Raw genomic sequence first — 16,481 nt, forward strand, 5'->3', positions numbered from 1 at the left:
TGGGTAACAGGGTGAGTTAAAGATAAACCACAGATGGGACGTTTGGAGTTGAAGAACTTGCAGCTCAGACGAGACTGGGCTACCTGCGAGTAGAAGCTATCTGGCTAGTTCATATCACTATAGACTTTGGTATGGATCCCTTTCTTAGTATTTTCCCCAGTCAAACCATAGATTGCAAATATGAAATTTTGAGTTCTTTATATATTCTGGAGATGAGTCCTCTGTCTGATGTGGGATTGGTGAAGATCTTTTCCCATTCAGTAGACTGCCTCTTCTGTCTTATTGACTGTGTCCTTTGCTTTACAGAAGCTTCTCAGTTTCAGGAGGTCCCTTTTATTTATTGTTGCTCTCAGTGTCTGTACTATTGGTGTTATGTTTAGGAAGTGGTTTTCTGTGCCTGTACATTGATGGCTACTCCCCACTTTCTCTTCTATTGGGTTCAGTGTGGTTGGATTTATATTGAGGTCTTTAATCCATTTAAACTTGGGTTTTATGCATGGGGATAGATATGGATCTATTTGCATTCTTCTTATGCCAACACAGTGATTGTGAAGTCTTAGAGTTGCTCACTGCACTGAAAATGGACACGTGCAGATTCTGATGTCATACTGGTACACTCCCAGCAGAAAATGCTCCTTTAATTTTAATTTTTTTTTTAATTTTTTAATGACAGGGTCTCGTGTTACCCAAGCTAGCCTCATATAGCTGAAGTTGCTGTTAACTCCTCTTCATCCTGTTTCAGCCTCCCAAGTGCTGGGATTATAAGTTTGTGCTCTTATATCTAGCAAAATATCCCTTTAAAACGTTAAACTTATAAATATAATCGAGGTATTATGTGATGACTCAATGCTATATTTTGAGATGCTTAACAGTTAAATATATTTACATCCTAAATCACTTATTTTTTTTTTTTTTGGTAGTAAAATCATTCCAAGTTCTTTCTTTGAGGTTTTTGAGTTACACAGTGCATAACTGTTGATACTCACCCTGCTGTGCGTTAGCACAATGGGGCTTCCTCCTATATAAAGAGAGCTCAAGCCACACCGATCTACTTCGTCCCTCCTCTTCTTCTTTCCTACTTTCCCAGCCTCAGTAATCATCATTTTATTCTTTGTGTGCCTGAATGATATTATGTTGTGTATATGTTCTGTATATTTTGATCCATTCATTTTACTGTTAAGTTGTCCCTTGCAGTATTGGTTCCATTTCCTTTTGATCCATGCCTGAGTATTACAGTTGCCTCATGTGATACTTCTATTTGAAAAAATTTGAAATGCTTCTATTTGGTTCTCTGTAGTTTTGTTCTATTTTGTTCTCTGTGGCTTTATGAATTTGCATATGCATCCATAGTTGCAGGGGTTCTTTTTCTCCATATTCCCACTAGCATTTATTATCTAATTTGCTTTGGACCAGGGTCATTCTTCCTGGGATGGAGAACCAGCTCATCGTGATGTGATTTGCATTTCCTTTATGATTATCAGTGCTGGAGAACGGAACACCTTTTTGCACATTTGTTAACTATCAGGGATAGACAGGCTTTCACTGCCATGAGTAAGGCGAGCCTCTGACACAATTACTTTCAAATCGTTCTATTTCCCTTCTTTCAAAAAATATTATTATTCCATTGGGCTCCAACATCTCATAAATCAGAAACATTTCTGAAGAAATAATTCTACAAGTTCACTGAAGTTGTTGACACTTGAGAATGAGCTTACCTGTCCCTATGTGAAGGCAGCATCATCTTTGGGAGAATGAACTTTAAGGGAGAAGATTAGACAGAGATGTAAGGAAGTTGGGGGAAAAGATTTTTAGAATGAGGTCAGTCACTGGCTCAGCAAGAGCCCATTATATTCATTGGGAATGGGGGAACTGTCAGACACATTTTGCATGAAGATGGTAACCAACAAAGTTAAAAATAGCTCCAATAACAAACTATTTGTTTTGCAATTTTCTTAGCTCTGTCCTTAGAAGTTGAAGCAACAATCCCTCTCCTCTTTTACATTTAAGTTTTCTTCTGTCTATCATTTTGGGGTAAATGCATCAAGAGCATATATAGCCAGATTATATCAGAATATTCATTGGATCTCTGATTCTCATTTTGTGGAGTTTAAAATAATCTCTCCTCTGATCAGGTGCTATATTTGAATATTTGGGTCCTCTCCAAGATTTGTGTTAAAACTCACCTTAAGTGCAGTAGTGTTAGAGATGGGGCTACATCTTCATGGATGCGAGTAACATCGTACAGAAGGGCTCTAAGGAACTAAATGGATCCTTAGTATTTTTTTTTAACTTTTTGCCATATGCATTCTGCCATTTGCAAATGTAGCAAAATGGCCATTATCAGACACCAAAGGCTTGTTTTCATCTGTAGTTTGTAAATTTCCAGTCCCATTTTTTTTAAAAAGCATCCCAAATGGTTTAAGACAATAGATATAAAGATATAATAAGCTGTATTCCCAATCAGCCCTTGGCAGATTTTTTGAGCGCCTTCAATGCACTGATGCTATTCTGCACTTCTTGGGTGAGCTGTCTTATTCATTCTCACAACCCAGAAGTGTCACTGGTCTCATCTTCAGCCATCAGAAAACACAGGACCAGAGAAGCACGTTGAGCATTTGTATTTTTCAGCCCGTAATCACTTACACCCATGAATTGCCTTCACGACTCGGGCTTCTACCTCCCCTCTCACTGTCTGTCTCCAGACGTCTTAGAACTTGCGAAAGCACAAACAGATAATACCCACACCTACGGAATTCAGACACCTCCACAGCAGTGTGCCCGGCTGAAGTTTTCATTGCTGAAACTGAGAAACATTTTGCATGGTGAGACGTCACGAGCTCAATTGTGCTTGCTTCTCCCATAGCTAAAATGTCACTTTATAGAACACGTGATGGGGAAGCACTCCTATTTGCACTTAGCAATTGACACACAGTTTTGGCTCCAGGAACTCTTAGGTGAGGCTTAGACAGGTTGGAGGTTTTAGAACCCCTGAGGGGTCAAGATTTGCCACTGAAACTTTTGTGCTGAAAAACTGCAATAATCTACACTTGCAGTGGCTTTAGATTGTCTCTGCTTCTGCTTTTTAAACCTTTAGTCACCTGGCCAATGAAAATCCCCATGGAAACCTGTCAGTTAAAACTCTGTGGCCATAACTGAAGCTGTGGAGGTGAACAGAGAAGAGGCAGAAGAATGCGTGGGTGACGACGCGGATGAGGTAGAGCTCCTGAGGTAGGTAATGCAGTCGGCATTGATGAGAGCAGCTTATGACAACATGGATGTGTGGGGAAATTGTGATGAAACCCATTACTCGGAATAGTCACCTCAAAACAGTAACTACACGAAGAGGCAAATTTACACCAGGAAAGTCGCTTCTGCATTCCCATTCAGCTGTTACAAGCTCCAGGGAACTTTGAACTTTAACCTCTTATATTACAAGTAGACATTCCAAATGAGTAACTGAGTTTTATAGATGTCTGATATTAAGAGTCTCATGGTAGTCATTGGGTGGAGCTCAGGAGTCATGGTGAGGAGAGGCAGGAGGGATTGTGGAGCCCTGGGGTCAGACACATCACAGGAAAACCCACAGAAACAGTTAATCTGACTCACAGAGTCTGAAACAACAACCAGGAAGCCTGTATGGGACCTACCTAGGGCTACCGCGTCTATGTGACAGTTATGTAGTTTGATTTGTTTGTGAATCTCATGGCAATTGGAGTAGGGACTGCTCCTGGGGCTTTGGCAGTTTTTGGGAATCTATTCCGCATGCTGGAGTGCCTTGTTCACCCTGAACACAGGGGGAAGTGCATGGTCTTACTGCAGATTGATGTGGCATGCATTGCTAATGCCCATGGGAGACCTGCCCCTTTCTGAACAGAAACAGAGGAGGGGCAGATTCGTGGGGAGAGGCAGGGGTGAGAGTGGGAGGCAAGGATGGATGGGAGGTTGCAGTCAGGATGAAGATAATAAATTTAAAAAACGAGCTGTGTGGATATGGGACCTAATGCAATACCTCTCCGCAGTCCCCATTGTTCAGACTTTACTCCGATTGATTCCTCTTTCCGCTCATTCATTGTCAGAAGGATGTGCTTAACTTTCTGAAAACGCATCTAATTTAGTGCTAGTCGTTGAGAGTTTGAGGTCCCCAAATGATGATGAATTGGCGGCCCCCTTATCTTTTATCAGCTGGATTTAGAAACGACAAGTCTTGAGTTTCCCATTTTCAGTGATGCGGCAAGAGTGTGTGGGAGTGACTGCTAAATCACTGAGCGTACAGAAGAAGTACCCGGAGTGCCGAGCACAGGTCAATGAGCCCAGGGGTTTTAATCGTGAGGTTGGATGTGTGCGGGCACAAGTTTTGTCACAAGGTTCTGAATTCTTCCTGTTGAGCGAGCTCAGTTATTTCTTATGGTGTCTTCAATCCAGGGCATGTAGTGAAAGATGCTAGCATAGATACCAACATCAGCCCTCAGGACACAGCCGTCTGCATAGGACAGGATTCCATAAAGTACACCGTTGCAGACCGCTGGGGCAGCCGACACTTCCTATCAGCAAAGAGAAAAACAGGTCATCTTTCTAGCAGAAGGAATGACCTGAGGAAAATAAGGCATCAAGAATACATTACCTTGCAGGGTAGCCTTCGCCCTGGCACGATGCCCACACAGATCATGTTTTCTTTGATGTCATAGGCTTTATAGCCATTACGGCACTCAGCGTTGGTGATCACAGAGATGTCCACAGTCTGCAGCGAGTCAGGCTCCTTGGCTAGAGAAGAGAGAAAAGTCATGCTCGTCACGAGGTCTCCTAAGAACTAAAGCTCCCTTTTGCTTCCTCTACTTTCAACATTTGTTCTACTATCAGGAAAAGAGTTCCAACTCTGAGAAAGGAGCCAAGAAGTCTAGACACTAAGCATGCAGATTATCAACTTCAAAACTGGTCAGAATGCCTATTCTACTTCCTTAGGAGGGTGATTTGTATAAGTGAGACAGTCCTGAGACAAAATGAAGCAAATCGCTTTAAAATTTGTCTGGGAGTTTTAACATTTGAAGAGTGTCTTTTAGAGCTTGAGGGAGTTTAGAAATATAGAGCCAAATTTCTTATTTGTCAGGTGGTAGAAATAATTATTTGGTAAGAAATAATAACTATTATTATTATTTCATCCAAGACACTAGTAAAAGGAAAGGAAACCCAGCCAGACTAAGTGGTATAGTAGGATTTAACACCATGCCTTCTGGTTTCTAATTTAAGCTGTTTCTTTTACATCAAAGTTTCACAAGAATTGCCAGTGAAATATATCCGTAACAAAGGGTTTCTAAGATGGATGGGTAAGTCAGGGAGAGCAAACACGAGGAGAGTTGGAGAAGGAACTGGAAAGAGGGGAACTTCGATCAGGATGTAAAATAAATTATTTAATAATAAAACCAAACCAAAGCAAAACAAAATCCCAAAACAAACGAACAAAAACCCAAAACAACAACAACAAAAGGAAATGTTTCTAATCTGTCATGGCATGAGAACCATCTCATTATATGTACCACCAATCTGCAGGGGCAATACTTCTAAATCTTTATTAGAAAACATGACTCCTATTTTCAAAGTTAACACTAAGCTCTTTTGCTTTGCTTTCTAGTATAACAAAAATTTCACAGCCCCACCTTTCTTTTGAGAGTTAGTTCAGAAATGTTTACTTTATGAGTTAGAAAATAATAAGGCACTTTTTTTTGGGGGGTGGGGAAGTGTAACCCACAGTTATACCCAGTGAGTGTAACCTAGGTAATTATTTTCTAGTGTTGCTAAGAATGTTCAAAATTTATTCTTCTAAGAATTTTTGTGTTTTCAGATTTAAAGAATTTGAGCTCATTCTTTGCTTGAAATGATCTGAAAACTTTTGATAAAGAGTTGTATTTCATTTTAGAGCAAAGAAGACTGAAGCTCTGAGAAAAAAGTCGGTTGTGTTACACATCAAGTTAGTCCTAGACAAATATTCTCATTGAAACTATTTCTTTTATATTTATAAACAAATATTAATATATAAGATATAAAGGTATAGTAAAGAAAAGGCTTGAAAGTCTCCCAGGGAGGAGGAGGAACAGGATACAGAGACTTCAGAAGCTTGAAGGAAATCCTATGAAAGCAGAGCTGCAGAAGCTCAGAGGAGAGTCCAGTCCCGAGAAAAGACAGCAAAGTCAGAAGCCATCACTTAATGCCCGAAACTCACTGCTGTCACACAGATTGTAGGCCCAGGTGGAGACAGAGCACAGGGCATTCTTAGGGATGATGTGTTGGGGCAGTGCGACTGTTTTTATATGGCTCCCGGGTTCAACCAGTTTTTTCAGCTTGATTAACATGAGGTCATATGAAATTGAAGAGATCGAAAAGAATGGGTGACGGATCATTTTCTCATAACCGGTCACTGTGACATTCTCTTCAGTGGCGTCTGCTGGGTTTGTGATGCCAAGAATCACTCGAAGACGCCTAGAATAGTGGGGGTGTTCATAAAAGCACTTTATCAATATTTCCGCAATCCTATGGACCTTAACTAGCCTTCCCTGAAGATCATCCCCTAATGATCTTCCATGCCCTATTTATTGAGAGTCATATGCAGGTAGTTAGATCTATATCTAACCTGAGAACTCATAGAGCAAAAGGGTCTGGGGTTCTGATCACTCACGGTAAATTGCAGTGCGCAGCTGTCATCACCCAAAGAGGATGGATCAGGACCCCAGTGCAGGGCAAGTAATCAGACTTCAGGTAGACCAAGTAGGGGGGAGTGGAGCCAGCTATGTGGTCTGGATTATACGCAAATGTACCTGGAAGGAGAGGGATGGGATTTTTTTTTTCATTAATCACCAAGAAAACTCCCAGGAAAAAGAAAGTCCAAGCAACAATAACAAAGCCAAAAGCAAGGGGAATTTATTTCACAGGCTTCAAGCTATTGTCCCCTCTTCGTCAGCACTTCACAACATGAATCAATTTTTTAAGGTGGTTTATTTTTTTCTCCAGAAGAAAATGGAAAGTGATAGAAACGCCTACTTTATAAATTAGAAGGCGTTTATCCTTTTAGTTGTAAATAAATATTCCTCAATTTGAGATGTGAGTCTCTTGGGCCTGTAAGAAAGCTCAGTGGGTAGAACGCTTGCTGAGCAAGCCTAGCAGTCTGAGTTTGATTCTCCCAGAAAGTTCTCAGAGGTGGAAGGAGAGCACCTTCCCCACAGTGTAGTCTAGGGACTTTCACAGATTTATCATAGCACATGGGCCTCCTTATTTTACACACAAAGTAATAAAGAAATGCCTTTTAAAATACTTACAAAATCTCTTATTTTAAATAATTCAGTGGAAACTGTTAGACTAGCTAAACACTCTACCATTTTGACATTTTAGAGTGTTGCTAACATTTGGCTGTAAAAATGCCCCTTCCAGGAACACTTGAATGCCAGCTGGTGGTGATATTTGGGGAAGCCGATCTCTAGGGAACAAGCTCTGGGACGGACAACCTATCCCACTTCCTGTCCAGTCTCTGATCTGCCTAGGTGTGAGCAAGCAGCATCATGCTCCTGCCGCCAGTTTAGAAGTTGCTCTTGCCCCCATTCCTTCTCCACCATAACGGACCACAACCTCAACTCATAAGTCAAATGAACCTTTTCTCCATTATGTGGCTTCTTGTCGGTTCTTTGATTGAAGCAATGAGAATAGCAACTAAAATGAGGACTTTCACAAAGACGTCCATCTCTTCCTACCGTGAACAATGCCATTACCATGACAAGACACCTTGCAGAACCTGAGGACAACTAGGGAATAATTACTTTCACCAGTCTTAAGCACTAGTCTATGCCAGACTCTGTTTAGAAACTTGGGGAGCCTGGAAATAAAACAGACAGCCCAGCTCTCAAACATCTGACTTGGTAAACACATTAAAAAAATAAACAACACAAGTAAATAAACTGGCATGCTAGATGGTCATTAAAGCCACAGGGATCCAATTAGGTCAGTGAAAGATGGAATATCATCAGTAGTAGTTGCTTGGGGTATGTGTCAGCCCATGAAGCTTCATACGACAAACAGCCAATGGTCGGGGTTGACCAAACAGGCAAAGAACAAAGCCATGGAGACAAAACGGTTAGATCACCACATATGTGGGACAAGAGATTCCAGACAAAGGAAGCAGCTACAGCCAGATTAAGAGACCTAGATCCTGCTTAAGGAATATCACTGAGGCCAACGTAGCTTACGTGGTACGAGTTAAGGGTGGAAGTGGTGGTAGAGAGTGATATAGAAGGTATAATGTGTTCTGTGCAATGTTGGGATCATGCAGATTTGTATTCTAAATGAAGGTGGGACCACTTAACCATTTAAATAAGGCAGTAATGACAGCTCCCTTGTAGAAATCTTTGAAGCAGTGCATGTAGAAATGAAGGGTCTATTGGATGGATAAATGGATGCTCCAGCCAAAAGATATTGGTTGGGAATATCATGAACAATAGATGTAGTGAGAAGTGTTTGACTTAAGGTATATTTAGAAGACAGATCAAATAACATTGTCCAAACACAGTGAACATGGGGTGTGAAGCTAAACCATGCCAGGAAATGTTCAGCTTTAAGTCTGTTGCTATATTCCTTCGTTGGATTTCTTTCTTAATCTGGGCCTTTACTTCCTGGTTTCGCACCATGATATCTATCATGTTCCTGACAGGTCCAGAAGCAACTCCTAATTCAGAATAGATCACATGGAGGTGTGTCACCATGCCTCCCCCATATTACATAAGCAATCAACTTGAAGGGCAGAAGGCAGGTGTCACAGGGAGTAACTAAACTGGGTAGGGACAGTGGCAGTGCTGAGAGATAATCAGTCATCCACTAAATCTGAAAAGATCTCCCAGCATTTTTCTATCTTCCATCCTTCCCCAAGGACTCCTCTTTAAAAAATATACACAGGTGTTCAGATACTCACCAAGCAGGGTGGAAAGAATGCAGAGGCAGACAAACTTGATCATGACGTTGAAAGCCTTTTTATGAGATGGAATTTACCTAAGTATCCCTGTAAAGCACAAAGAAGAAAGAAGAAGATGAAATACAGATGATAAACTAAGAGAGAGATCTAGGTGAGAAAAACAAATATCAATGAATTATTTCCATAGCAGGTTTGGTATTCCCTTCAAAGTAGAGAGTGGTGTCAGAGGGAAGGAACAACTCATCGTAAACTTGGTCTCTCATGCTGTCTAGATCGGAGTTTTGTCCCCCTTTGAAGTAGTTACTTAATTCCAGAGAGATGTTCCCAATGTCTCCACAGGCCCCTGCTCTTGGATTTGTGCAGGCAGGCTGCCCTCTGAGCTGTGTGTATGATACAGACCCCTCCTGTCTCTATGATGCCATCCCATTTGTGAGACACTGGTGTTGACATTAACCCCTCCACAGGGCACTCACTGTGTCTCTGAAGTAATTTAGTTATCATGATACCCTTAATTCTTGTATTTCCAAACAACCAACCATCATTTTAAACCATATAGATGTCACTAGGACTGGAAAATGTTATGTTTGTTGGGGATACATTCTTTTAAAGTTTCCATTTCTGCCTTCAAGCAGCTCCCAAGCAGGAAGAAGTGATAGGCAGTGAAGCGAATGGGTACTAACAGAGGTATTCAGAGCTAGAAGGGACTGGTGTGTGGTGTAGACTAGGTAAGAATATTTGTAAAAACACTTCTCCTAAAAGATCTGTATCCAAATAGATAGAAGAAAATATTAAAATTTAACCATAAACAAGCAGCCTGACTTGAAAGTGGGTCTAAGACCTGAGAAGATGGTGACCTTGCTGAATGCTCTCCTTGGATTGCTAAAATAAATATACCACATTCTGGTGGCTTGAGCAACGAACAATAGTTTTCTTATAGATGTGGAGGTTAGAACTCAGTTCTCCAATTACTGACATGTTTGTCAATGATTGCTCTCCTTCGTGGCTGAGGGATGGCTACCTTCTTCTGAGGTTTCACTCGGCCTTCCCCATATGTGCATATGTACAGCAAGGGAGAGGGAATAACCGATTATCTTTCTTATAAGAATAACGCTTAGAGAGTTCCCAAAACCATGGAATAGAAATGGCTGATAAACAATTTTGAAATATGCAACATCTTTAGCCCTGAGAGAAATGTAAATTAAAACCACTTTGGGATTTCATTTTATCCTAGTCAAAATGGTCAAGATATTAAAACAAATCATAACATGTGCTAGTAAGGATGTGGGGCAGGGGGAAACACTTACTTATTTCTGGTGGGAGTGTAAACCGGTACAGTCCCTGTACAAATCAGGGTGGAGGTTTCTCAGGAAGCTGAGAATCAATCTGCCTCAAGATCCAGCTGTACCTCTCTTGGGCATATACCCAAAGGACTTTATGTCCTACAACAGAGATACTTGCTCATCCAAGTGCATTGCTGTTCTATTTATAAGAGCCAGAAATTTGAAGCAATGTAAGCATCCACTAAGTAATGAATAGATAATGAAAATGTGGCTAATTTATACAATGGAACATTATTCCACTGAATGAATCATGAAATTTTTAGGTGAATAAATGAAGCTAGGGGGAAAATCATTCTGAGTGAGGTAATCCATATAATCTTTTATATTCAGATACTAGATTTTAAGTTTTCTATAAGGGTGTTTTAATCTGAATAACAATGGAGATTAGTACCTAGTAAAGGTCTAGGGAATTTCCAAGGAAATAGATATAGAATATAGTATTATAATGAGAAAAAAAAGAAAACTAGATTAGGAGGGAAAGTTGGGATGGAAGGGCAGGGTAAAGAAGGGAATATAAGCAAGAAAAACTAACAACTAAAGGCCTTTAGAAAAACCAATGGAAACCTCCAAAAACATATGCATATATTAAAGAAATCTAAGTGAAATCACCATGTAATGGGGGATATTAATGCTTCAATTAGACATGGCACCAAGTAAATGCTTCAGTATCAAACAGCTTACTTTGTGTTGAGTCATGTTGAGTCACTGGTCAAAGGGGTCCCATAGACCCTTTCAAACATTGCAGGCTATTGTTAAGGCTATTGGTTACTTTTCACATGCTAATAACAAAGATTTAATGCTGAAAATACTACTTATTTATGTAAAATCAAAATATGGCAATAGAACTGGTGCACAAGCAGAAGCTTCATCCATACTGACTAGAATTCTACTAGAGGAGAAAAGTAGTCATTGATATCACTGAGCTGCAAATCCTGTACTCTACAATAGAGCCCTGATTAAAAGATGTACTGGTGCAATAGTGCAAAAATGTTACGGGAGTAACCAACCATTTTTATGGGATTTAAGGCCCACTCTATGAGATGTAACCCATACCTGACACCGCTAAAGTGGCCACGAACCTGAGACTAAATAGTTTCTGGACATTAAGGGAAAATCTACTACTATTATTTTCCCAAAGGGATATAGCAATAAAATGACTTCTGATGGCATATTGTTACACACATAGATCAGTACATCACTTAACTCTCATTAGAGAAACTGATTCTTGCTGAAGATAGTCATTAAGACAGAAACGCACAACGGTAAATGTTAAGAAAGTGAGAAACTTTGGAGCACACAGTCCTATATGGGATGTCTTTATCAAATCCTTCCCCTCCAGGCGCAGGGAACTATGTGGAAGAGGATGTGGAAAGAGGGGAAGAACAAGAAGTGGTGGATGATTCCCAAAGAGCAGAATCTTCCAGACACACCAGGGCCAATGCGGTATAAACTCACCGAGACTGGAAGCATGTGTAAGATTCATACATGTTTGAACCAGACAAAATACCAGCACTCAGGGAAGTAAACACAAAGTCCCACCCCTAACCAGGAAGCTATTTTCAACTGATACCTGCTGGGAAAGGAAAAATTTATTTTTTTCCCCAATGAAATGTCAAAGGTTTATTAACAACACTCCAGAGCAAGCCCCATGCCCTGGAATAACTGGTCAGCACAAACTCACAAAAGGGACTCCACGATTTTTTCTGGGTATTTTGTTCTATTTGTATTTTTCTCCTCCCTCTGTTATCTCCTTTAATCCTGGTTCCATAGAGACAAAATAAGGTGATGTTGGAGTTCAGGGAGTTTAGAAGTTCTCTCAGAAGCTAGTATCATTCTACCATATGTGTAACTAATCATATTTCTTGTTTTTATCTAGTGAATTGAAAATATTTACAAATGATAGCTGTAAGTCTGTAATTACTGCACCTTGGAAGCATCCAGGATGTCCATCAACAGGTAAATGGATAAACAAAGTGTGGTACATTCCTATTCAGAAATATCTAGTTCAATGATTTTAGAAACAGATAGCAAACCTCAAAAATCATAGAGCAAGTGTAATCTCTAAGTGAAATATGGGATTCTGAAAAGAGTATATTCTGTGTGATCCCTTTAGATGACGATCTGGAGAAAGTCTGGAGGGAGGGCTGTGTGGAGAGGTATAACGCAGGGAATTCTTAGGCCAGTGAATTTCCTTCTGCATGACACTGGAATGATATGTACACCACTAAACACTTGTCACAGTTTGTAGATCTGCATAGTACAAAATGAGGCTTAGCTAGAGGACACTCAGTGTCCTATTCTGGTCTTCCAATGCATGCACTCACTTGCATGCATAACACACACATATAGACATGTTCACAAACACATACACACAGAGACACACAGGCAAACTCACACATACACATACACTCGCGTGCACACACACACACTCACATACACACACTATCCTGCAAAGATGTGAGTCCTTGAAACAATATGTATGTTTGTGAATGTATAATCAAGTACTGGAAGGGGATTGTTAAAGAATAGCTGGGACATGAGTAGGAATAAAGCAGTGAAGGCTCTCTTGCACAAGTCTTTAGAATATGCTTGAAAAGTTGTATCAGTATTCATCATCTAGAAGAGGAACTGAGGCACTTCAATACCTGACAAAAATCTACTGACACTTGTAGCATATAGATTCTAAATCCATGTTCTGTTCTTTATGGCCCTCTTCCCTTAAACATGAACATTCCTTCTGAATGGCATCTAATAGAACACTCCAGAAGTGATAGAGTATAGCCACATGATGATGTTAATGCATAAGGACAGATTATATGCAGTGCAAGTTTTGCTATCACCCACAGGCGAGTCTCCATGCTTGTTTGTTGAAGTCCAGTGTTGTGACGCTATGGTGAAGAGGTCCAGCTGTTGCCGACCTCTCTAAGCGGTTCAGTCTAAGAACTTGCATCAGTGTTCATCCAGCAGCAAGCAGAAGACCAGGGCCCAGTGAAGTATAAGAACAGAAGACAAATTTTGCTGGGAGCTTGATTAATTGATGGACAATTGCTTTTCTTGAAGTTTTTTTTTTCTTTCAGAAACTGAGGAAAGAGCCTTGTTCAGTTGTGTCTAAACTGAACTCATGGGAAACAGAGGTCTAAAATGCTGCTTTAAGGCATTAAGTCTGTGTTAAAGATTGTATACAGCAATGGAAAATAACACAAATATATACCATGTCCTGATGTTTTGTTAAATTTTTGTTATTTAGTTGTAAAAAAGATGAAATTTTGATCTCCCAGGACACAGTCCACGGGGAAGACATGTATTGAGATTTATTATCACGTATAATACCACAATGTGGGAGTTAAGTAAGGCAGAGACTCAAAAAGCAGTGTCTCTGAGAGGAAGAGCTGCACTCCACAGGGAAATTTTATGACCCCAAGGATGGGAAGCAGTAAGAAAAATGGGGAGAAATCTCTGGAAAGATGAACCAGAGCTTAGGAGATTTCCAATAACGACAGAGAAGGACTAATAGAGAGGAGGATTCTACAAAACAAAACAAATCCAGAGTTCTGCAATAAGAAAGAAGGTCTAAGGAAGAATGTGCTTGGTTCCAAAATTTGAATAATATTTGTCTAGGTTGAGTGAGGGCAGAAGAAACTGAGAGGAGACAGAACAGATGCCAAAATACAATGGCATGGGAGTAAGATTCTTTTGCTCTATAGCCCAGTGGAAGAAACTATAGCTAACTAAGTTGTGGTATAGTGAGAATCAGCTAGAAGAGTTCAAAAGTTTCTGATACACAGGGAATATATTGTCTGAGGAAGTTGAAGTTATCATAATTTAATTATTTCTCATTGTATACAAGTATTTGTTTATAGTATTCTACTCCACAAATATGTTCAATATTATGTCTCAATAAACATAAGGAATAAATTCAAGTCAGTAAAGGAGGTATAGAAAAGTAAGCTAAACTCAAAGGGGGTATCAGGGAGAATCCACATCACAGGCTGAGATACTGTCTGTACATAGTAGGACACTTCCTCTAGTAGAAAGGATGGAGAGCAAAAGGCTTAAAAATGTAGATACGGCTCTGAGCTTGGTGGTGTCCACCTGTCCCAAAATGAAACTCCTCATACTAGCAAATCAGAGGCCATTTGATGAGAGCAAGCATTAAAAGTTATTTTAATAGTTCTCTTTGAAATTAAAAAAATATTTCTTTGTTTCTTGATATTATGTATGCAAGACCTACAGAAAAGTGATTGCTGACCTTTCCAAAAGGTGGAATGACCTTCAGGGTTCCTGCTTCACAGAAGAAACTGCCAGACATTCTGCAGGGCATATAAGAAAGCAACTGATGAACTTTGCCAGTACAAGGCAGAACAGACCTTCAAATTTCCTGCTTTATGGAAAAGTCTGCCAGATACTACGGGCCTGTAGGCTGAATATGGATGCCCCAATGTTACAAATGAACTTTGGGTGACTGTTCCATTTGCTGGTTACTCCCAAGATACAAACACCACCATTTCACTGTTGGGAACATTTTGCTTGGTTTGTCATTGTAGTGGTTCTTAAACTTTAGGGAAGAACTGCTGATTGCTTTTCTCCTTTGGTAGCTTGCATCACCTCTTCTGATACTATGAGAGTTAGTCCTCCATGAGGAAGCTTATAGATTTGTTCTAGCTTGATTTTTCCTAGTCTGTGTCAGGTGTGTGTATTGTTTTCAGTAATAGGACCTTTCCTTCAGGTTCTGGGAAGCAACGACAATAGCTTATGCTATTTAAAGAGCCTTTAATCTCCACCGTCAATCTCAACTGATAGCTAACAAGGGCATTTCTCTTGACTGACACTGAGACTTTTGTTAGTGTGTGACTCTTGGGGGAAGCATTATCACTACATGTGGTATAACTCCATTTAACACACACACACACACACACACACATGCACACACACACACACACATACACACACACCTGCATTTAAAGTGAGTTAATTAGATAAATTTTCCTTATGTTTTTATCAAACATCTTTAGTGTTTTTAACTTTTCTTCCTCCCTCTTCTTCTGTATTATCCTCTCTGTCTTAGGTTTACTTAAGAGTCTTTCATTTCCTCTCTTTTTCCTTCATAGCACCTATATCCTACTATCCCCTCTTTAGACCTCCTTGTTCCCATACCTATAGTCCCTTTATACTTTTTATGTTTACTCCATAGCCATAATTATGAAAGAATATCCAACATTTGCCTTTCTGGATTTGAGTTACACCACTCAATATATTTTCCATTCCGTCCATTTACCTGTAAATTTCATTGCCTTAGTTACTGTTCTATTGCCGAGAAAAGATACCATGACCACAGAGCTCTTATAAAACAAAACAATTAATTGGGCTGACTTCCTGTTTCAGAGGTTTAGTCCTTTAGCATCATGGTACGACATGGCAGCATGCAGGCAGACATGGTGCTGGAGAGGTAGCTGAGAGTTTTGCATCTGGTTCGACAGGAAGAGAGACAGACATACTGGGCCTGGCTTTAGAATTTGAAACCTCAAAGCCCACTACCAGTGTCACACTTCCTCCAACAAGGCCAGACCTCCTAATAGTTCCACTCACTAGTGACCAAACATTCAAGTCTATGAGCTTATGTGGGCAATTCCTATTTAAATCACTGCATCCATCACCTCTTTTTTCACAGCTGGAGAATTCTGCTGTTTCTGTACTATATTTTCATTATCTGATAATGACATTATTATCATTGTAGGACACTTATTTTTAAATGACTTGATTTTGTTCTAGTCTTATGAGAGTGTGTCTCTCTGTGTGGTGTGTGTGTGTGTGTGTGTGTGTGAAAGAGAGAGAGAGAGAGAGAGAGAGAGAGAGAGAAAGAGAGAGAGAGAGAGAGAGAGAGAGAGAGAGAGAGAGAGAGAGGTCTCATTTAAGACAAAAAGGAGTTTCTATGACCGAGGTTGAGAGCTGTGTAAATCTTTTGGTATAACATATTTAGAATGCAGTTTGACATTTAGCAAACAAAACAAAACTAAACAAGAATAACAAGAAAACCAACAGTAGGTTTCCCTAACACCTGCCACTTCATAGTCATACCTTTCCCTTAGCACACTCAGAATCTACTAAGAAATTGGTAATTGGTCATTTTGTATAAATAGTTTGTTGCTAAATTTTTCATTACTAAAAGTTGACATTCTGAAAAAAGTAGGAGTCGTAAG

General features: G+C 39.9%; 1 protein-coding gene across 2 annotated transcripts; it reads right to left on the reverse strand.

Annotated features, from left to right (window-relative positions):
• Nucleotides 1–4,301: 4,301 nt before the first annotated feature.
• Prss58 (serine protease 58) lies at nt 4,302–9,488 on the reverse strand. Of its 2 annotated transcripts, none has more exons than XM_085683717.2 (6): nt 9,253–9,488; nt 8,945–9,031; nt 6,668–6,806; nt 6,215–6,471; nt 4,622–4,761; nt 4,302–4,541 (listed from the first exon to the last, which is right to left on the reverse strand). In XM_085683717.2, exons 2-6 carry the CDS (start codon nt 8,985–8,987, stop codon nt 4,392–4,394), a joined length of 729 nt encoding a protein of 242 aa, XP_085539843.1. In that variant the 5' UTR covers nt 8,988–9,031; nt 9,253–9,488; the 3' UTR covers nt 4,302–4,391. The 2 variants fall into 2 exon arrangements, with proteins under 2 accessions (XP_085539843.1, XP_085539842.1); XM_085683716.2 differs by having other exon boundaries at nt 9,249–9,488.
• Between the last annotated feature and the right edge of the window lie 6,993 nt (nt 9,489–16,481).

The sequence above is a fragment of the Myodes glareolus genome, chromosome 25, assembly GCF_982192425.1.
Source record: "Myodes glareolus chromosome 25, mMyoGla1.1, whole genome shotgun sequence".
Lineage (NCBI taxonomy): Eukaryota > Metazoa > Chordata > Mammalia > Rodentia > Cricetidae > Myodes > Myodes glareolus.

What these genes read in the sequence shown, in the direction of transcription:
- Prss58 (XM_085683717.2), bottom strand. Translation starts at nt 8,987, where the DNA reads ATGATCAAGTTTGTCTGCCTCTGCATTCTTTCCACCCTGCTTG. An exon ending in GCTGCGCACTGCAATTTACC is followed by an intron (nt 6,472 to 6,667) that starts GTGAGTGATCAG and finishes CCACTATTCTAG; the next exon opens with GCGTCTTCGAGTGATTCTTG. An exon ending in GGCGAAGGCTACCCTGCAAG is followed by an intron (nt 4,542 to 4,621) that starts GTAATGTATTCT and finishes CTTTGCTGATAG; the next exon opens with GAAGTGTCGGCTGCCCCAGC.